General features: G+C 43.8%; 1 protein-coding gene across 6 annotated transcripts in view; it reads right to left on the bottom strand.

The window, feature by feature from the left end:
• Positions 1-17,832, bottom strand: part of ZNF131 (zinc finger protein 131) — a 32,813-nt gene extending 14,981 nt beyond the window's left edge. Inside the window, exons 1-4 of one of the 6 annotated variants that reach the window (XM_059916322.1) lie at positions 17,602-17,832; positions 16,571-16,709; positions 15,486-15,587; positions 8,147-8,291 (exon numbers count right to left, since the gene is read on the bottom strand). In XM_059916322.1, the coding sequence (XP_059772305.1) occupies positions 8,147-8,291; positions 15,486-15,587; positions 16,571-16,694 (371 nt within the window). In that variant the 5' untranslated portion in view covers positions 16,695-16,709; positions 17,602-17,832. Of the gene's footprint in view, positions 1-8,146; positions 8,292-15,485; positions 15,588-16,570; positions 16,710-16,923; positions 17,127-17,183; positions 17,220-17,601 lie in introns of those variants that run through there. The other 5 variants (XM_059916324.1, XM_059916326.1, XM_059916325.1 and 2 more) reach the window with 5 other exon arrangements.
• Positions 17,833-18,078: the final 246 nt, after the last annotated feature.

Genomic DNA, 18,078 nt, shown 5'->3' with positions numbered 1-18,078 from the left:
TGGCTGAGCCACATGCAGCTCCAGTGCTGCTTGAAACCAAAATGTGCCTTGCTCACTGGCAGAGAATCACTTTCTCCCTCCACACCACTTCCCCCCCCTTCTACCTTCCCTTTGCCTCTAACTTGACCTCACTAGCTTGGAGAAAGATAATTAGGATTGGAGCCAAGGTCTCCTTGTTCCCAAGGGTAAACAGTGAAGACACCATATATGCATCCAAGTATGCTGAGGAAAACTCAAGAATGGGAGAGACTCAAACTTCCATGGCTCTGTTTTATCCAGCAGGTGTCCAACTCACCATCCCACCTGCTTCCACAGAGACGAGGCGCTTACATTCAACTGATGGGGCTTAGGCAAGGTTCACAGCAGGAAAGGGAGGCTGTCCTGACCCTGTGGGTGGGCCTGATTCTACATACCGTTGTTGCTTTGACATCTGAATGCACAGCAGGGATTGATATGGCATGTGCATTTACCACTTCTCATCCCATAAGTACCAGAGATGGAACATCCCAATTGAGAAGAGCCACACGTAGAGAAGAGCTACTGGAACAAACTCCCCTAACGTTAGCCACCAGTAGCTGGGTCAGGATTTAGCACAAGTGTCTTATCTTCTGATATCTAAAATTTGTACTGTACTGTTGATATCCTACTGACTGGCAAGCCAGAAGTCTCAGTCTCAAAGGCCCTGACCGTAGTGTTATGACACCTCTACCAGCAGAGGTTGCTGACAAATCCCAACAAAATTCAGAGGACTGCTCACCAGGTAAAGTTTCTTGGGACTAGACAGGCAGATTCACAACACTCAATCCCCTGCAGCAGTAAAAGAAAAACTGTTTTTTCACCTCCTCCCTCTTCCCACCAAAAATGAAGCCCAGGGGCTTCCCTGGTGGCGCAGTGGTTGAGAGTCTGCCTGCTAAGGCAGGGGACACGGGGTCGAGCCCTGGTCTGGGAGGATCTCACATGCCACGGAGCAACTGGGCCCGTGAGCCACAACTACTGAGCCTGCGCATCTGGAGCCTGTGCTCCGCAACAAGAGAGGCCACAATAGTGAGAGGCCCGCGCACCGCGATGAAGAGTGGCCCCCGCTTGCCGCAACTAGAGAAAGCCCTCGCACAGAAACAAAGACCCAACACAGCCAAAAAAAAAAAAAATGAAGCCCAGCATCTTATTGGACTTCTTAGATACCAGAGACAGTATGTGCCTCACCTGCACATTCTACTTTCTTCGTTATATCAGTTAATCTGCAAAACAGCGTCTTTTAAGCGGGGCTCCAACCAACAGGCTGCATTGGAAGTTTCCATCAAGCTGTGGCACAATCTCTACCTTAGGGCCCCAAAACCCTAACGACCTCTTTGAGCTGTAAGTCTCTGAGACTGACGCTTTTTGCAGATCAGAGCTTCTGGCAAAGGGAGATCGTCTGCACCCCAAGGTATTACCTGGATTTTAGACTTGCCAATTCCCTGACATGGCTACAAGGTACACTCCCTTTGACAAGAAAGGATTAGCTTGCTACTGGACTCTTGTTAAGTGATGCCTGATCCATGGAAACTTTGAGGCTCTCTAGCCTGATACCGCCGTTCGGGAGTGTGTTAACTAAGACTTCATGACTAGCAAGGTAAGATGTGCCCAACAAGTCTCACTGGTCATAAAGAAATAGTGACAGTCAAGAAAGCAGTTGGTCTCTAGGCTTTACATGAGAAAGTGGTAGCTCCCCCACGCTGCTGCCCAGAGAAAGCCACTAGATCGATGGGGTCTTTGATTCACTAATCGTTTGGCTAAGCAGAAGGCTGGTATTCACTGGGCTGCTGCAGATGCTCAGCCTCAGCACCAACTCTGCGAAACCAAAAGTGGACATGGCTGCTCTGCTCAGAAGGCAGAACTCAAGGCTGTCTTCGTCGCTCTGGACGACACTCTCCACTATGAGCCTTGTTGTATTCTTACTGACTCTTGGGCTGTTGCAAATGGCCAAGCTGTCTGGGAGACCTGGAAGTCTTGGCAGATTAGACACCCATCTTTCCACAACTGTGGAAACGAAGAGCAGCTATTGATTCAACTCTCTGGATAACTGATTAGACGCTCATGGTAAAAGCCTGTTCTCTGATACCAACTGGAATCAAGTTGCTTATCAACCTACACTGCCCAGACTTCCATCACTGCCACCTAGGCCCAACATTATTCTGAACATGGTGACACATCCACCATCAGAGACTGAGCAGAAAGTCAAAGACCCTATGCTTCTGATGGAGAAGTTGCTACCGCGTGTCAGACTTGTGACACCTGCCAAAGGTGGCCTGTTTGTCTCACGGTGAATGAGGCCAAATCATACAGGGCACTGTGTCCAACTGTTCCTGGCAGACTGACTACACTAGACCTTTCACCCCATCTCAGGGCTATCCCTGATGCCTCACAACTACTGACACTTTTTCAGGTTACACTGTTGCTGTTCCAGTCTGAGCAGTTGGTTCTGGCCACACCATATGGCTCTTGAAACTAAGCTGTGTGATATGTTTAGCTTTCTGGACCATCTGCAGTCTGATAATGATGCACCAAAAGCTATTCAATTGGCTGTTAGTCAAGGTATTGTTAAAACTTCCAAGCTCCCTGCCATCCACAGATATTGATATTGTAGAGAATTGCAATAGTTTCCTCAATTACTGACTCAAAAAGATTTCAGACTCTACTTCCCTCACTTCCTCCTTGTCCAAAAGTCCTATTAAGGCAGTTTGGTCATCAAACTCAGCTCTCCCCAGAAAAGGATCATCTGTTTTTAGCTGCCTCCTGGGTAATGAGCAAGCCTAATGGGGTGGGAAGTTACATAAACCTACATGGAAGTTTAGGATCTGTCCCGACCATTCACAGACACGATCTTTTTCCTTCTGCCTAATGGCAACCCTGGGACAGCCTGGTTGGTACCACTTCCAGGTGACAGCCTGGTCAAAAGTGGGCCTAGCAGATTCAAACCTAGTTCAAGTTCAGCCATCTGGACTCTCTTATTGAATGGACATCATCTTAGATCCTAAGAATAATGACTTGGTTGAATATACTGCTTGCCAAGTACAATCAGATTGGCCCTTGTGAGCCAAAGTGGGAGACATTAACGGGTCTCTTAAGTTTTATAAAATATTCTTGTCCCTGACCATTCCAGATGAAAGGTCTGGGTAAGGGGAGGAGATGACTGGAAAAGGGATTAAGTTACAGCTACTAGAATGGGATACACTGATTTTGTGGAGGTGGAGGGAGAACCACCACCCTGGAACCTGGAGAGAGAACCTCTTAGACTCCAGGAGGTATGGGGGAAGAAGGGACATTAAAAATCTTTGTTCTTCAGAACTGCTCTTAGAGACTTCCTCAGGTAGGAAGAGGCTCTCATGCAGCTCTCCCCAACTGTTGCAACTTGCTGGATCTGTCATCCCACGCCAGAGGGCTCTGACAACTGGATCACCATCTCCCTTAACTTTACCGAGAAGTATTTTGCAAACAGCAGGGGATGGCCAAGCGTCCTGCATGCCCCATGCAAAACACGAGACGTTTGCCCACTACCATTCCCAAAGCTGAGGCTCAGTTCGTGAGGTGGCTGACTGCCATTCAGCTGGCATCCAGGTGCTCAGGATAAACAGAACAGACTGAACTGGCTGCCCTCAGACATTCAGTCCAAAAACAAGGCCGAGACCCAATCATTCTGAGCTGGGAAAGAGGGAGACCACGTTGGTGACAATGTCAACCTGTGCCCCTGACTGATGAAGGTCCCCCTCTGGGAGCACAGACAACTATACTTCCTGTGTGGAAGCCAGGTACTAACTTCCTTCCCTCCCAAAAATATGCCTTGCAACTCTGAGGTTGGAAGAAGGGACCATCCAGTGTTTAGGGAAACACCACTGGTAGATCACTTTCTCAGATGACCATGGAGGTCTCTCCAAAATGAGGCTACCCTTGGGACTTCCCCGGCAGTCCAGTGGTTAAGACTCCACACTTCCAATGCAGGGGGCACGGGTTCAATCCCTGGTCGGGGAGCTAAGATCCCACATGCCGCCTGGGCAGCCAAAAGAAGAAAAGTGAGGCTACCCTTGGTTACTTGGGGGAGCGTCCTGGAGGAATAACTGACTTATTTATGCAAGCCCTACGGGCAGTTTTCCCTACAATGGGAGTCATCCAAATAAAAAGGTGGTACCTTTGTGCCTGACTCAAGACAATGTGATCAATGACACCACTTGGGCTCTGGAAGGTATTCAAGTCAGCCTCAAATCACTGGCGAGGGTTATTACGGAGGCTAGACTTGCCCTAGACTTCCTCCCTGTGGGCCAATGCTCAGGCTGTGCAATTGCTAAAACATCTTGCGATACTTAGATTAATGCTTAGGGCTAAGTGGAAAAGTCAATACACAAACTAAAGGAGAAAGCCACCTGGCTTTCTAGGGATTTGTTCAGTTGGTTGAGTGTAGGACCTTAGCGGGGGTAGGTGCACGGTTAAGCTTAGCACTGCAGGGTGGCCACATCCTGCTACTTGGAGTGCTGTTGATAGTTGTCTTAATTAAATCCAGTGTAAGAAAAACTGAATGGACTAGGTCTCAGTCCCCTATTTGTCAGATTAATCAGAGTGGTCACGGAGTAGTGTGCTCATGGGAAAATTCACCAGAAGCTGAAACAGTGTAGAAGAAAACTCTCCATGGATCCCTCATGCTTCTGCATATCTTATACACAAACGCACTGGCAGTCTTTTGTTCTATCTTTTCAAGGTTGTCTGTACAGCGAATTGCCTTAGAAGATAGAGCCTGTCTTCCACCAGAGTGGAGGGCAGGTTCGTTTATTACCCAGAATAATAAAGATAACAGCCCCTCTGGGGCAAAAGCTGGGCAGGTTTGCTTACAGCTCATTATAAAAGATTTGGGTTTCCTAAAGCCCAGAGTTCCTCAACTGTGATGTAAATCACTGTGAGCACGGTACACACGGAGGCCACTGCATCATTCCCCATTGGACTCAGGGCGGGGCGGGGGTGGGGGGGGGCAGCATGAGCTTCATGTTGATACGAACATGAAACTCATGCTGCTCCATATGCTGTGAGAGAAATAAAGTCCTTTCTGACTCATGAGTTTCATGTTTTCTGCCAGCATCCATAAAAATGTGGCAGGCCAACTTATTAGCTTGCAAATAGGATAAAGTCTTCCACCTGTCACAGTTCTTGATAATATCCCAATTTTAAAAATGGGCAAAAGATACTTCACCAAAAAAGATAAACAGATGGCAACAAAGCACATGAAAAAATGTTCAACATCATTAGTCATTAGGGAAATGCAAATTAAAACCACTATATACCTACCAACTTGGCTAAAATGAAAAAGTATGATCATACCAAGTATTAGCAAGGCTGTGGAGCAGTTGCAACTCTCATACACTGCAAGTTGGAATGTATCACTTTGGAAAACAGTTTGGCAGTTTCTTAAAAAAAAATTAAATACATCTACCATACAACCCAACTATTCCAATACTAGGTATTTACTGAGAGAAATAAAACCATATGTCCAAAGACCTACACACAAACATTCGTAGCCACTTTATTTGTAATAGTCAAAAACTGGAAACAACCTAAATGTCCATAACAGATGGTATATCCATACAATGGGATAACAATCGGCAATAAAAAGGAACCCACAACAACATGGACAAACCTCTAAAACATGACGCTAAGTGAAGAAAGTCAAAGACGAAAGACTACACGCCTTAGGAATCCATTTATGTGACATTCTAAATAAGATAAAGCCACAGTGATAAAAATCAGATCACTGGTTGCCTGGGGCTGGGGATCAGGGTCGACTGCAGGGTCATAAGAAAACTTACGGTGATAGGAATGTTTTTATGTCTTGAATGTGGTGGTAGTTACACCACTGTGTACAATTAACAAAATTCAAACTCTACATTAAAATGGGTGAATTGTATTATATGTAAATTACATCTTAAAAGGCTGGGGAGGAAAAAATCTGTAAGGCAAATGCTTCTTCCTAACAAATAACAGGAACCTTCTCCTACAGTTTTAAATAAACAATGATGCAATTTCAGCAAAATAAGGTCCTAGTATTTTTTTTCAGTGCCATTCAAAAAGTGTACACTATATTCCAAAAATACTTGCATATTGCAAATGTGAGAAGAGCCTTATTCACCTTCCGTACCTGCAAAAGTTATACAATAGTCTACTCAATAGAGAGTTGCCTTCACCGGTTGATTTAAACACAACTACATTATGTAATTTTTATTCCTAAATTGTATAACATTATACACAGCCAATTATAAACAGCCAATATGTAATACTGCTATCTTTCTGAAGAATTCTTCAGAGTATACTGCATGCCTAACTGGTTCATGAAACAATTCAACATGCTACTATATTTATATTGTAAAGCGCTGACGGTTAATAATTATTATAAGGATCCCAGTCTTATAATAATAAACCTTCTAAAAGGTTCTAAATAGGCCTAGTGAAACAGCTGTACCCAGCTGTTCTTACCCAATGACTAGACACATGAACTCAATTAAATGCCTACCAAATCCAACCTGGGCCATTGTCACAGAATATATTCCAATGTTCTGTTACTCAGGACTTTCCCTGTAGTAAGATGCTACTCGCTACCATGAGCAGCAAAGGGACCACACAGAACATGTTTTCAAAAAGTTTTCATACAGGATTTAACCACAAATATGATGTTGCCTCATGCATATATATTCCCCTAGTCTACCTCCATATTGAGAAGGTATGACCTAATCAGGTATATGTCCTCAACACACCTCTATTTTGTTATCCATGTCTTAGCTCTCTCTGCAGGAGAATACTGGCTTGGTTTTAATGGGCATGCACCCATCCATCCATTCATAAATGTTTACTGCACACCTACTATGTGCCAGGCACTAGTCATCAGAGAAAATATACACACCATGCTCTTGTCAGAAAAGTCTAATCTTGAACTGTCACCAAACTAATTAAAAGCTCATTAGGAGAAACAGTATTTTTGGATGACTACAGTTCAATTATTTCTTAGTTATTCTAAGTTATATCTTTTGACTGAACCACATCAGTGAGTCAGACTAGATCATTCTGTCCCATGTGAAACTGATTTTACCAAATTGCACATTAGTGTTATACCAATGACCTATATTGAGGGTCACAAGAAACAAAGCCAGGAGATAATAACAACCCCCGTGCCAGACTCCATGCTAACCACTTTACATTCATTTAACCCTCACAAATAATCCTATGTAGAAAGCACCATTTTTATCCCCATTTGACAGATAAGGAAACTGAGCAGCTGATAGCAGACCGAGGCAGTCTGACTCCAGAGCTCTTGTTCTTAGACACTACCATGCCACTATTCATTATGTAAGATGTTGAGGTCTTTATTCATTATATCACTTAATGTTTTCCTAATAACTTCCTATGAGAAATTGTGCATTTTAATACCAAGAATGGCTCCTAAGCAATTGATTTGTTCTCATCTTATTATAAATAATGTAACTGAGGTGTTTTTTTCCCCTTTTTCTTTGCGCTAGGTACTTCAGAACTCAAAGCTAGACTCAGCCCATCTAGCAACTGTACAGACTTAAACAGCATGCATTTTGGCCATCACATTTCTAACTTCACTGATTATCACTTCCACCTGGCCTATTTCTTATATCTTCACCGATTTCCTCACTTATTTTTAAACAGTACCATATTAATCTTTGTAAGCCAAACTGTTTTTAGAGTAAGTCTTGGTACAATTAACAACTTGAATCCACAGAATAGTTTATAGGAGCCCAGAGAACTCTTAAAAAGATGCCTAGTCCTCCTTATTTTATTAGAAACAAAAGATGCTACTTGAGTTAATATTAGCACAGCTTTTACATAAGGACAAGAAATCAAGCGTGAGGGAAAGAACAATCATAACCAGTAGAACTTTATAGATCCTTAAATACATATTCTTAATTTCAAAACATCAGTTCTTTACGGCATGATACATACAATACATTCTTGACTAACAGGGTGAACATGACTGAATATAACTACCTCTGCCTCACTAAGGAAATCAGTTCCTTATGGGCATGACATAATAAATTCTTGACTAACAGTCAGGGTGAACATGACTGAATATAACTATTTGTTCCTCATTAAGGAAATAAGTAATTACCTGACTTCCAGGGCTTTGATAGCTTCTAGCATTTGTAGAAACTCTGCTGCTTTCCATACATCGTTGGCTTCTTCTTCTCCTTGTATCATTAATTTTGCTGTATATGTGAACTCAATCAAATGACGAAAGGCCATTTTACTAACACCTGTAAAAAAAAAAAAAAAAAAGACATGCATTAACATGTATTCACATTGATTCAAATCTTATAACATTTAGTAAAGAAAAAATAGAAGCCCAGTGTTTGGAAAATGATTAGTATTTGTCATTTTGGAAGATAATTTCCTGGCAGAATTCTCATTTACAGTATAATAATTTTGTAGCCAAGTTCAGCACTAACTAGCAAACTACTTTAAGATCTTTCCCAAAGACTTCCTAAGGCTCTTACAGAACAGTAAAATCTATCACTCAAATACACGAATGGGCTATTAACATCAGACATGCTATGTTTCCTGCCAGGGAGCTCTGTGTCAACTCAGCTCCAAAATCATCAATAGCTTTCAAAAGCTTAGCAAATAAAGTTCAGTACCATTCTGCCTTTATTTCAAGGTCCTTCACATTATTTTTCTACTTACCACTATTTTTCCTTCCAAATTTTAAACTATATCAAATCCACACTATATACTGATCCTCAAACAAACCCTTCACTTTCTAAGAATTTCCTTGCCTTCCTTAACACCCTCCATCCTGAATGCTTAATCACCTTACCTCAACAAATCCTACCACCCTTGAAGGACCAATTTTAATGCCACACCTTTAATGAACCTCTTTAATAGTTCCCTCAGGCTGAACTCTGTACCTGGTCTTATAGTTGAAATTCATGGACAACTCTTGACTGTAAGCTGCTTTACGGAAATTTGCCTCTACACCCACCTCACAGTATCTAACACAAGGCTTCCTAAAATGCAGGCACACAACGGTAGGTATGAATGGATAAAGGCTAAAGTCACTTTCAGAATTAAGCTTCCACAATTCCAAGCTTGCTTTGCAAGTTTCTGTTTAAATTTTGGCCCAAAATGATACTCTATACTTCTCTGTGCTCTTCAATGCTATATAATATTGTTTCAGCCTGCTAATGCAAGGCTATGAAAAGCTACTGACAGGAACAAAGAGAAAACTTGTTTTTATAGATTTTTTTAATGCTAAGAAATGCCCAAGACCAAGCTGCACACAATATGCACAATTACAAATACAAAACAGGAATTTCCTGACAGTCCAGTGGTTAGGACTCCACGCTTTCACTGCCAAGGGCGCTGGTTCAATCCCTGGTTGGGGAACTAAGATCCCACAAGCCGCTCCGGGTGGCCAAAAAGGAAAAGAAAAAATATTTTTATGTTTTTCCCATGCACTTTATACACCTGAATGTGGCCTTCAGGACAACAGTAAGAATACTGGTGGACTATCCACCATCTTCTATTTGTGTTAGGAAAAAACATCATTCAGGAAGCCAACTTTCAAGTTTCAGTTCAGTCTCTCCATGACCTGTGCAATCTGGGGCAAGTCAGAACCTCTGAGCCTCAGAAAACTCATCTTCAAAATGCCTGAAAACAATCTGAATATTGAGAAGCACCATAAAATATAATGTAATATGACCAAGTTACATGCTACCAAATAAGCAAACAAAAAATAACTGGATTCATTAATGGCTAATTTACTGGGTCCCCTAATCTTTTTTCTCCTGGTTGTCTTTTAACCATGTTCTTTATTATATGAGAGTAGCCTGAGGAACAGACAACTTAGATTTTGCTGGGTTTTTTTTAAGGTGTTTTGACCAAACATTTAAAAGTGCAACAGAAATCTTTCCTAAAAACAATGTGTAAATTTTTCCTGAAGCAGAATGAGATTTTGATTTTTAATCAAACACACATATGTATGCCTACTATACATATCAGGCAGGGCTCTAAACACTTTACAAATAATCAACTGACTTAATCCTCCTGACAACCCTATGAAGTACTATTATAATCCCCATTTTACGGATGAGGAAATTGAGGCACAGAGAAGTTAAGTAACTTGTGAAAGTCACATAGTTATTAAGTGATAATACTAGAATCAAACCCAGATGGCCTGACTCCAAAGTCCATGATAAAGATTTTTAAATAGGATGATGGTAGGAAACATTCCTGCTTGGTAGAGTTTGAATACCCATGTCTCATTCACTACAGGACTGCAATCTTTTACTCATATTTCCAAAGTCCCCCAAATCTCTTAAAACCAGAAGTTTTCCCATAAATTTGGCAGCAAAATTTGATCTGAACTGACATGAGGCTATTTATGATCTTTATCCCACTTAAACATTAATAAGCTATGCTGCTTATTAATAATACATTGCATTATTATTTGGTTATAGGATATTGCCCCAGACCCCAATGGGAGTATTATGTAATACACACAGTGGATTACCTTAGAAAATTCTAAAAATTAGTAATTTCAAGAAGCAACTGGCCTCCAAGAATTTGTGGATTTAGCTCCCAATCTTGGTTAATCAGAATCACCTGTAGACTTAAGCATAGGTCCCTGATCTCCAGAATCAAAACTGGGATAGGGAACTGTTTTTTATAAGCACCCTAAGTGCTTCTTTTTTAAAATAAATTTATTTATTTATTTGTTTTATTTTTGGCTGCGCTGGGTCTTCATACCTGCGCACAGGCTTTCTCTAATTGCGGCGGGCGGGGGCTACTCTCCGTGGCAGTGCACGGGCTTCTCACTGTGGTGGCTTCTCTTGTTGCAGAGCACAGGCTCTAGGCGCGCGGGCTCAGTAGTTGTGGCTCGTGGGCTCTAGAGCGCAGGCTCCGTAGTTGTAGCGCACAGGCTTAGGTGCTCCGCGGCATCGGGGATCTTCCCAGATCAGGGATCAATCCCTTGTCCCCTGCATTGGCAGGCGGATTCTTAACCGCTGAGCCACCAGGGAAGCCCACCCTAAGTGCTTCTTATGTGGCCAGTCCAACACTGGTCCTAGGAATAAGCCACTGACCTAATTAGCTAACAGGAACCAAACTTATAACACCTGTCGAGGTAAGTGAAGCGTTGATAGATGATGTACAGCTGCAAAAATATTTTATACTCTATCAGGACTAGTTTGGTAACTTTCAAATTTCAGCCCATTTTCTCAATTCCTTACTCCTTTCATAATATACAATTTTTCTAAGTATCTAAGAAAAATGTTAATATAAACACCTTAACCTGAGTCATTTTTCCCCTTAGGAAGAGGCAAAAGGGGGGGTGGGCATTCTGGAATTTCTCTAGTCTTACAGAATTCCTCAACTGGTGGAAAACTCCTACTCAAATAGGATGTATGAATATGTGCTTGGATGTTTTGTCCTTGATATTAGGGGCTAATATTTTGGACACAATGGTAGAGTTGCTGTTTGAGAGAAACTAGGTGCTTATGGAACTGTGGTTTCAGGATAAGTAAAGAATGGATTTGGAAAATTGGAGGCTCGGGTTAGGAGAAGGCTGTTGTGTTCTGAACAAGGGAGTGAATGTCTGCTGAAGATTTTATATGGTGTGAATCCAAGTCACAAAGCTGAGCTGGGAGGCAGCTGGCTTCGAGGACAACAATTTTGACTTAAGTCAAAGGTGAACCTGCAGTCCTAATCAAAGGTAACTTACTTCACCAGGGACCCAGAAAACAGGGAGAAAGCTGGCTCAGCTTGCATCTAATGACAGTTTATACTCATAGAGCATATTACAATTTAAATTCTCTTCACATACATTTGCTTCTACAAAACCCTATAAGGCAGTGGTTCTCAACACTGGCTGCATACTGGACTTGTCCTAGGGCAGTGCTGCCCTAACTTTGCTGTACAAAGGAATCTTCTGAGGATTCTGTTCTGATTCAGTAGGTCTAGGGTGGAGCCTGAGAGTCTACAGTTCTAACAAGCTCACAGGTGATGCCCATGCATTACTGATCCTCAGACCACACCCTGAATAACAAGGACCTAGAGAACTTTTAAATACAGATGCTTGGATCTCACCCCTCAAAGACCGATTTAACTGATCTGGAGAAAAAGCCTGGGTATTAGTACTTGCAAAAGCTCCCCTGGTGTTTCTAATGAGCGGCTAAAGACGAGAACCGTCCCTATCTTACAGATGGGAGTTCTAGTTCTAGCTAGGATGAAGAACGCATACTCCACCCTATCTTGTCCATTGATTACAACTAAAAATCCTGAAAAGAATACATAAAGCAAATATACAAGGACTCTGAAGAAAACACAGAAGCAAAAAGACTGGGGAGAGAAATCAAAACTCAAAGAACAGCAGTAAGTTTCCTGGTTTTATATTTTTCCTCCCACGTAACCCAGCTTGAGGACAGCCCAACTCCCATAACTGGGTAGCAGGTGCAGACAGAAAAAGCTCCGAGAGAAACTCTTTCCGGCTAGAGAACCAGCAAAGGGGATGGAGAGTGTGTGGGGGTGGGAAAAATAGCTGGTTTTTATTCCTCTCTCAGCCCTCCCTCAAGACAAGCCCCAGTTCTGGCGCTGCACATCTATGGCTAGTTGCCACCAAGCAGGCACCTCAACTCTAAGAGAAAGTTCTCTCTGGCTGAGAACTAGTAAAGAGATTATCATCTGAAGAGCATGGAGAGAATTCTTGTTATTTTCTTCTCTCACCATGTTATTATCCAGGAAATGGATTCCACTGCAGAAAATGTACGACAGCACAGGGAGGCTAAACTCCTAGTTTTCCAGCCAGAGGACCAGGAAAGGGAGCTCAGGGGAGCTGAAGTACAGAGAAAATCAGGAGGGGGAGCTGGAGAAAGGTCCTTTAAATCTGTGTGTGCAGTCTTGAGCTCACCACCCAGCTGCACGTGTGCAAAAATGACGTGAGGCAGCACAGCAAAGGCTTTGAGAATTACACTGTGGACTACCACCCAGGTCGGCACACCTGGGACCTGAATAGAACCACAAAAGTTCTGAAAACGGAATTGGATCCACAGTCCACACAAGGCAGTCTGAACCTAATCAGGCTGATTGTCTGCTAAAACAAAACAAAATCAAAACAACAACAAAAACCAAAAGCATTCTCCAGAGGATTCTAACAGCACGCAGAGTGTCAAAACATAATACTCAAAATGCACATGACAGGGACTTCCCTGGTGGTCCAGTGGTAAAGAATCCGCCTTCCAATGCAGGGGATGCGGGTTCGATCCCTGGTTGGGGAACTAAGATCCCACATACTGCGGGGCAACTAAGCCCACGTGCCGCAAGCTACAGAGCGCGTGCACCACAACTAGAGAGAAGCCCAAACACGCAACAAAGAGACCTTGCACCGTAACGAAAGATCCCACATGCCTCAACGACCTGACACAGACCAAAAAAAAAAAAAAAGAGGAAAAAAATAATGCCCATGTCATAATCCAAAATTACTTGACATATCCTGCAGATTAAAAGAGAAAAAAGGAAGCTAAGACGCCCAATGTTACACAGCTGACAAACAGTAAAGCTGGGACTACAAGTCAGGTTTTCTAAGTGCATGCCCAGGGCTTTCTCTACAGCCAGGTGACCTAGCCAGATAGTACAGCAATTCCAAAGTTAAGAGCTTAAGAAGACATTGAGCCAAATTGATTTTTTAAACCTGAATCTGGCAAATAACAAAAACAGAAAGAATGTTTTTACATTTTTTTTTTCTTACTTTCTATAGTTTAAATACTGAAAGTTGTGTGTCCTGTACTATAATGGACACATCAGAAGTATAAGAGATAATCCCAAGGTGATTAGTCTTCAGAAGAAAAGACCCTACTTCTCCAGGTAGGTCAGTACTCCACACTCCACCAGCAATGCATATTCTAGCCTGGGCCACTTATTTTTCGACTTAAGATTCTGCCCAGAAGTTGACTAATCTTTGAAATCCTTCTCTCTAAAGTAAACTAAACCACTCATCCTCCCTCCTTAGTGACACCATTCTGCAACAAAATTCTCTGCAACATTTTTTGCACTCCTTAACTGTTGCTTATCAATGATTAAATCTGCAAATTCTCTGTCTTATTAATTTGCTGTCTTATTAATCAATTTCTCATTTCCTGGGTCTGGCACGGTATACTATAATAGGTATTAAATCTGATAAATAGCCCCAATCTATTAAGCTTTGACAATGCACCAAACACTACGCCAGGCACTCTGCAGATGCTATTTCAATTAATCATTAGTACAGGCCTATTAACCCACTTTTCAGATGAAGAGGCAAATATGCAATTGAGCTAAAGTAACCTGCCTGGGGTCTCAGTACCTCAGGTGAATAAATGGACAAAACTTTGCCTTGTAACAGAAACAAATACCATCTAGGCTGATGGATTCTCACTTTAGTAAGCTTTGAGGATTTCCGTCATGCCTGTGCTCTGTCCATCACAGATAATCAAAGATAATCTATCTATGGATACCAGCCAGAATGCTAGATAAGCTGGAACTATCAAAATAAGAGAATACTCTTAACTCTACGTTTTCTTTACTCCCCTAGACACCAAATTTTTCCAAGGGAATACTGTTTCTAGGCAACCCATTCATAACAGAGAATATATACACACTGAGAGAGATACAAAACCCAAACTCAAGAACCCTGTATTTATGTAGGTAAGCTGATTTATTTCCTACAGTTTTGGATTGAGGGATAGAGGGCTAGGTATTGTAGTAGCAGAATTAATAGCACAAACTGAATCCCTTGCTAGCTGGGCAACCTCAGTCAAGTAACCTTTTAGAGCCTGCTCCCTGATATGTAAATTGGACATAAAACCACTTACTTCAAAGCACTGCTGTGAACCTCAGAAAATGCACACAAACTACATAGCATAATACCTGGCACTTGGTGGGCTATTATTACAAAAAGTCAAACAAGTATAAAAATTTCTATTTTAAGACAGTATCTAGTAGATGACCCCCTTCCATCCTAGACTTTCTATAGCCACTAGAACTTCTTCTGAATGCTACTTCAGTTAATCTTTCCTAGCCTTTTCCATATTATGACAGCCCACTTCACACTGTGCATGTCATGCTGCTAATACAGAGGCCTGCAGCATCTGGACCAGTCTGAAACATAAGCCCACTAAATAAGATGGAAATTCACTTTTAATACATGTTTTCAAAAGACAGTGATCACTGGTATTAGCAATGAAAAAGACTCCTTTAAGAGACCAACCGTTTAACGTAAGAGTTTTTCCTGGAAGATCATTTTAGGAAGCACGTTACTAAAAGTAAGAATTCTCAGGTGTCAAAAGAACAATTTATCCAGTCACCGAATAGAAACCATTGATGCCTGTTTCCCATGGTATCTTGCTAAATTAACTGCCTAAAACTTCTTCATCAAATTATAATGCTTGCTAGATATTGTATTTAAAACAAGCATTTACCTTCTATCTCCACCAAAGGTTCCTGAGTAAACTCCTGAAAGAATTTGTAAAAGAACTTGCTGCAAGCAGCCAAAACAGCCTTGTGGGCCTTAAAATGGTGTCCTAGAGAAAAAACAAAATAAAATCATCATATTCACAAAAATCAAATATAAAACTATAAAACAAGTTAAGAAATTAAAGTAAAATAGGTCTTTCTTAATATAATTATAAAACTATATTCTGGGCAGCTATCTTGACAAATTTAAATCTCAATTAGACATGAAGTAGGATCTTTATCTCAAGGGCCTTATTAAGTCAGCTTTATAAAGGCCACCTTACAACATTTCAGGAGGTACCACTTAAGTCAAAGGCATATCCTATTCAGTTGAAACTGCTAAATATAAACACAACCCAAAAGGTTATACGTCATTTGAAAAGAGAAGAAAAAGCCACAGAATAAGCACCGAGCTGGATGTGTTTGCTATGCAAAACATTTTAGTATGCCTAATATTTGGACACTCAACCTACAGCAGACCTGCTGTAGGCTATAATAAAGAATAGCTTGCCTCAAGAAGTCTATTTTCACTAAACAGAAAAGATACCCAAGCTGGGTTTGCATCCATTATAATAACAACTCCTAAGACTGGTAAAGACCACATTTTATTTTGGGGGTTACCAAAGGGGGTACCAGTGCTGCAAAGGCATCTCTCACATTTTCCCTCCAAGACCATTTGGGAAACTAGAAAGAACACTTCCCAAATGACTCCTGTGAAAGACTGCTCAAAGCAGCTTAGCAGCAGAAATCTACTAACCAAACATTTACAGACATCCTCCCTATCCCCGCCACCTTGCACTCCAGTGTACAATGCGAACACTTCAAAAGGCTGCAAGAAGTTAAAATGCCATGATTATGTTGAAAGCGTGACTATCCTTCTGCAGCATGGTCTACGTGAAGAGACACAGATAAGTGTCCTCGGGGTCCAGAGCACACCGTCCGCAGACTTTCGATAGGGAGTCCATAGAAGGTGGATAAAAAAGGCGGATGGGGGAAGGGGAGAGAAGATCTGAAGCCACAAATTCGCTCCTCGGCCCACCACGCTACCCACCGTCGACAATCAGGGTGATGTCAGTAAACCGGTCCTGCTCTCGCTGTTCATTCAATCGGTCCAGGATCATTTTATGATGTTCAGGGAACTCCTGAAGGCATTCCATCGTCTCTTCGGCCTCCATGGCCGTCGGGTTGTTCTACAAAAGAGGAGCATGATAATGTACACCCATGAGCTCGGGCTGAGGAACAAAACCCCTAAAGCATAAAACAAAAAACAAAACCCCAGCAACGTGAAAAGAAGGGGGGAGGGTGAGGCAAGAGGAGAGGAAGGCGAGGGAAGAAAGAAAGGCGAGCCGGGCGGCCGCCGCGCGTTGGGGGCCGGAGCCGCGGCCGCGGGACTCCGAGCCTGACCTAATTGGAGTCGGGAGACGCGAGCTGGAGCGGGGTGGGCACAGCGCCGGAGGCTCCGGGCTCCGGGGCGCGCAATTCCGGCAGGGGAGGAGACCCGACAGCCGCCGCGGCCCTCTAACGGCCCGCCAAGCCCTTCGGCCCGGCCCTGGCTCCCGCCGCCCCGGGACCCGGTCCGGCCCGCGGCCCACTACGACTCCCCGGTCGCCTCTCTCTCCCCCGCCCTCCCTCTTCTCCCCCGCCCAGACCGGGCCGGCACTCACTCAAGGAAGGAGGAGCGGCCCGGGCCTGCGCGTCACTTACGTCGACGTGCCGCGTCACCGCGTCGGGCTCCGGCTGACGCGGACGCCGACTGAGCGCAGACGAGGGAGTGGGCGGCCCACGCCCCCACCCGCCCTCCTCTAGTGGCGGGGCGGAGCTAACCGAGGGGATTTGGCGCTCGAGAAGGCCAGGCCGCCCGCGCTGGGAGGAGGAAGTCGGGCTGTGGTGGGGTTGGGCCGGTTGAGGGCCTGGCTTTGTCGGGGTGGAGCTCCACCTTCCACCCACCCGCACCAGACTCCAGGTGTGAGCACTTCCGACCCGGACCTTAGAATAAACTCGCAGCCAGTTTCAGGTGTACCTTTATACCACTGCCCCCACCCCGCCCCCTCTCCTCCCAAGGCCTAGGTCGGGCCGCCTTACCTAGCTCACGATCCTCCCTCTCTCCTTTCCGTCCCGAAAGCCTTACCTTCTCTACTCTCCCCTCTCGGGGCGTAACTCGCCCCACACTTTTCCCTAACCCTGAACAGCGCCTCGCCCGCCATTTCCTCGCGAGTGCCCGGGCGCTCCCTCTGCTTGGGTCCGGCCGGCGCACGTGCGCTCGCTCCGAGACCCGGACGGCCGCGGCGCGGGCGGCGGCGGCCACGGGCGCGAGCACGTTCCGGCCGCCTAGGATCTTCCTCCTGGGTGCCCGCCCTCTCCGTGCTCGGCGGGCAGCACGTGTTTGCTAGGCTCAGGACCTGTAGCTGCTCGATTATTTACGCATGGTGCTGTTACTGCAGCTCTCCATTCCCCAACCCCCGCGCTTAAAGTGGCCAGTGACCCATAATCAGCCTCACGTGACTGGGTCATTCATTCATGCCTCTGAAATTGGCTTTTTGAGAATGAGATAGTCAAGAC

The sequence above is a fragment of the Balaenoptera ricei genome, chromosome 3, assembly GCF_028023285.1.
Source record: "Balaenoptera ricei isolate mBalRic1 chromosome 3, mBalRic1.hap2, whole genome shotgun sequence".
NCBI classification, from domain to species: Eukaryota; Metazoa; Chordata; class Mammalia; order Artiodactyla; family Balaenopteridae; genus Balaenoptera; species Balaenoptera ricei.
This window is presented reverse-complemented; position numbering and strand designations above follow the sequence as displayed.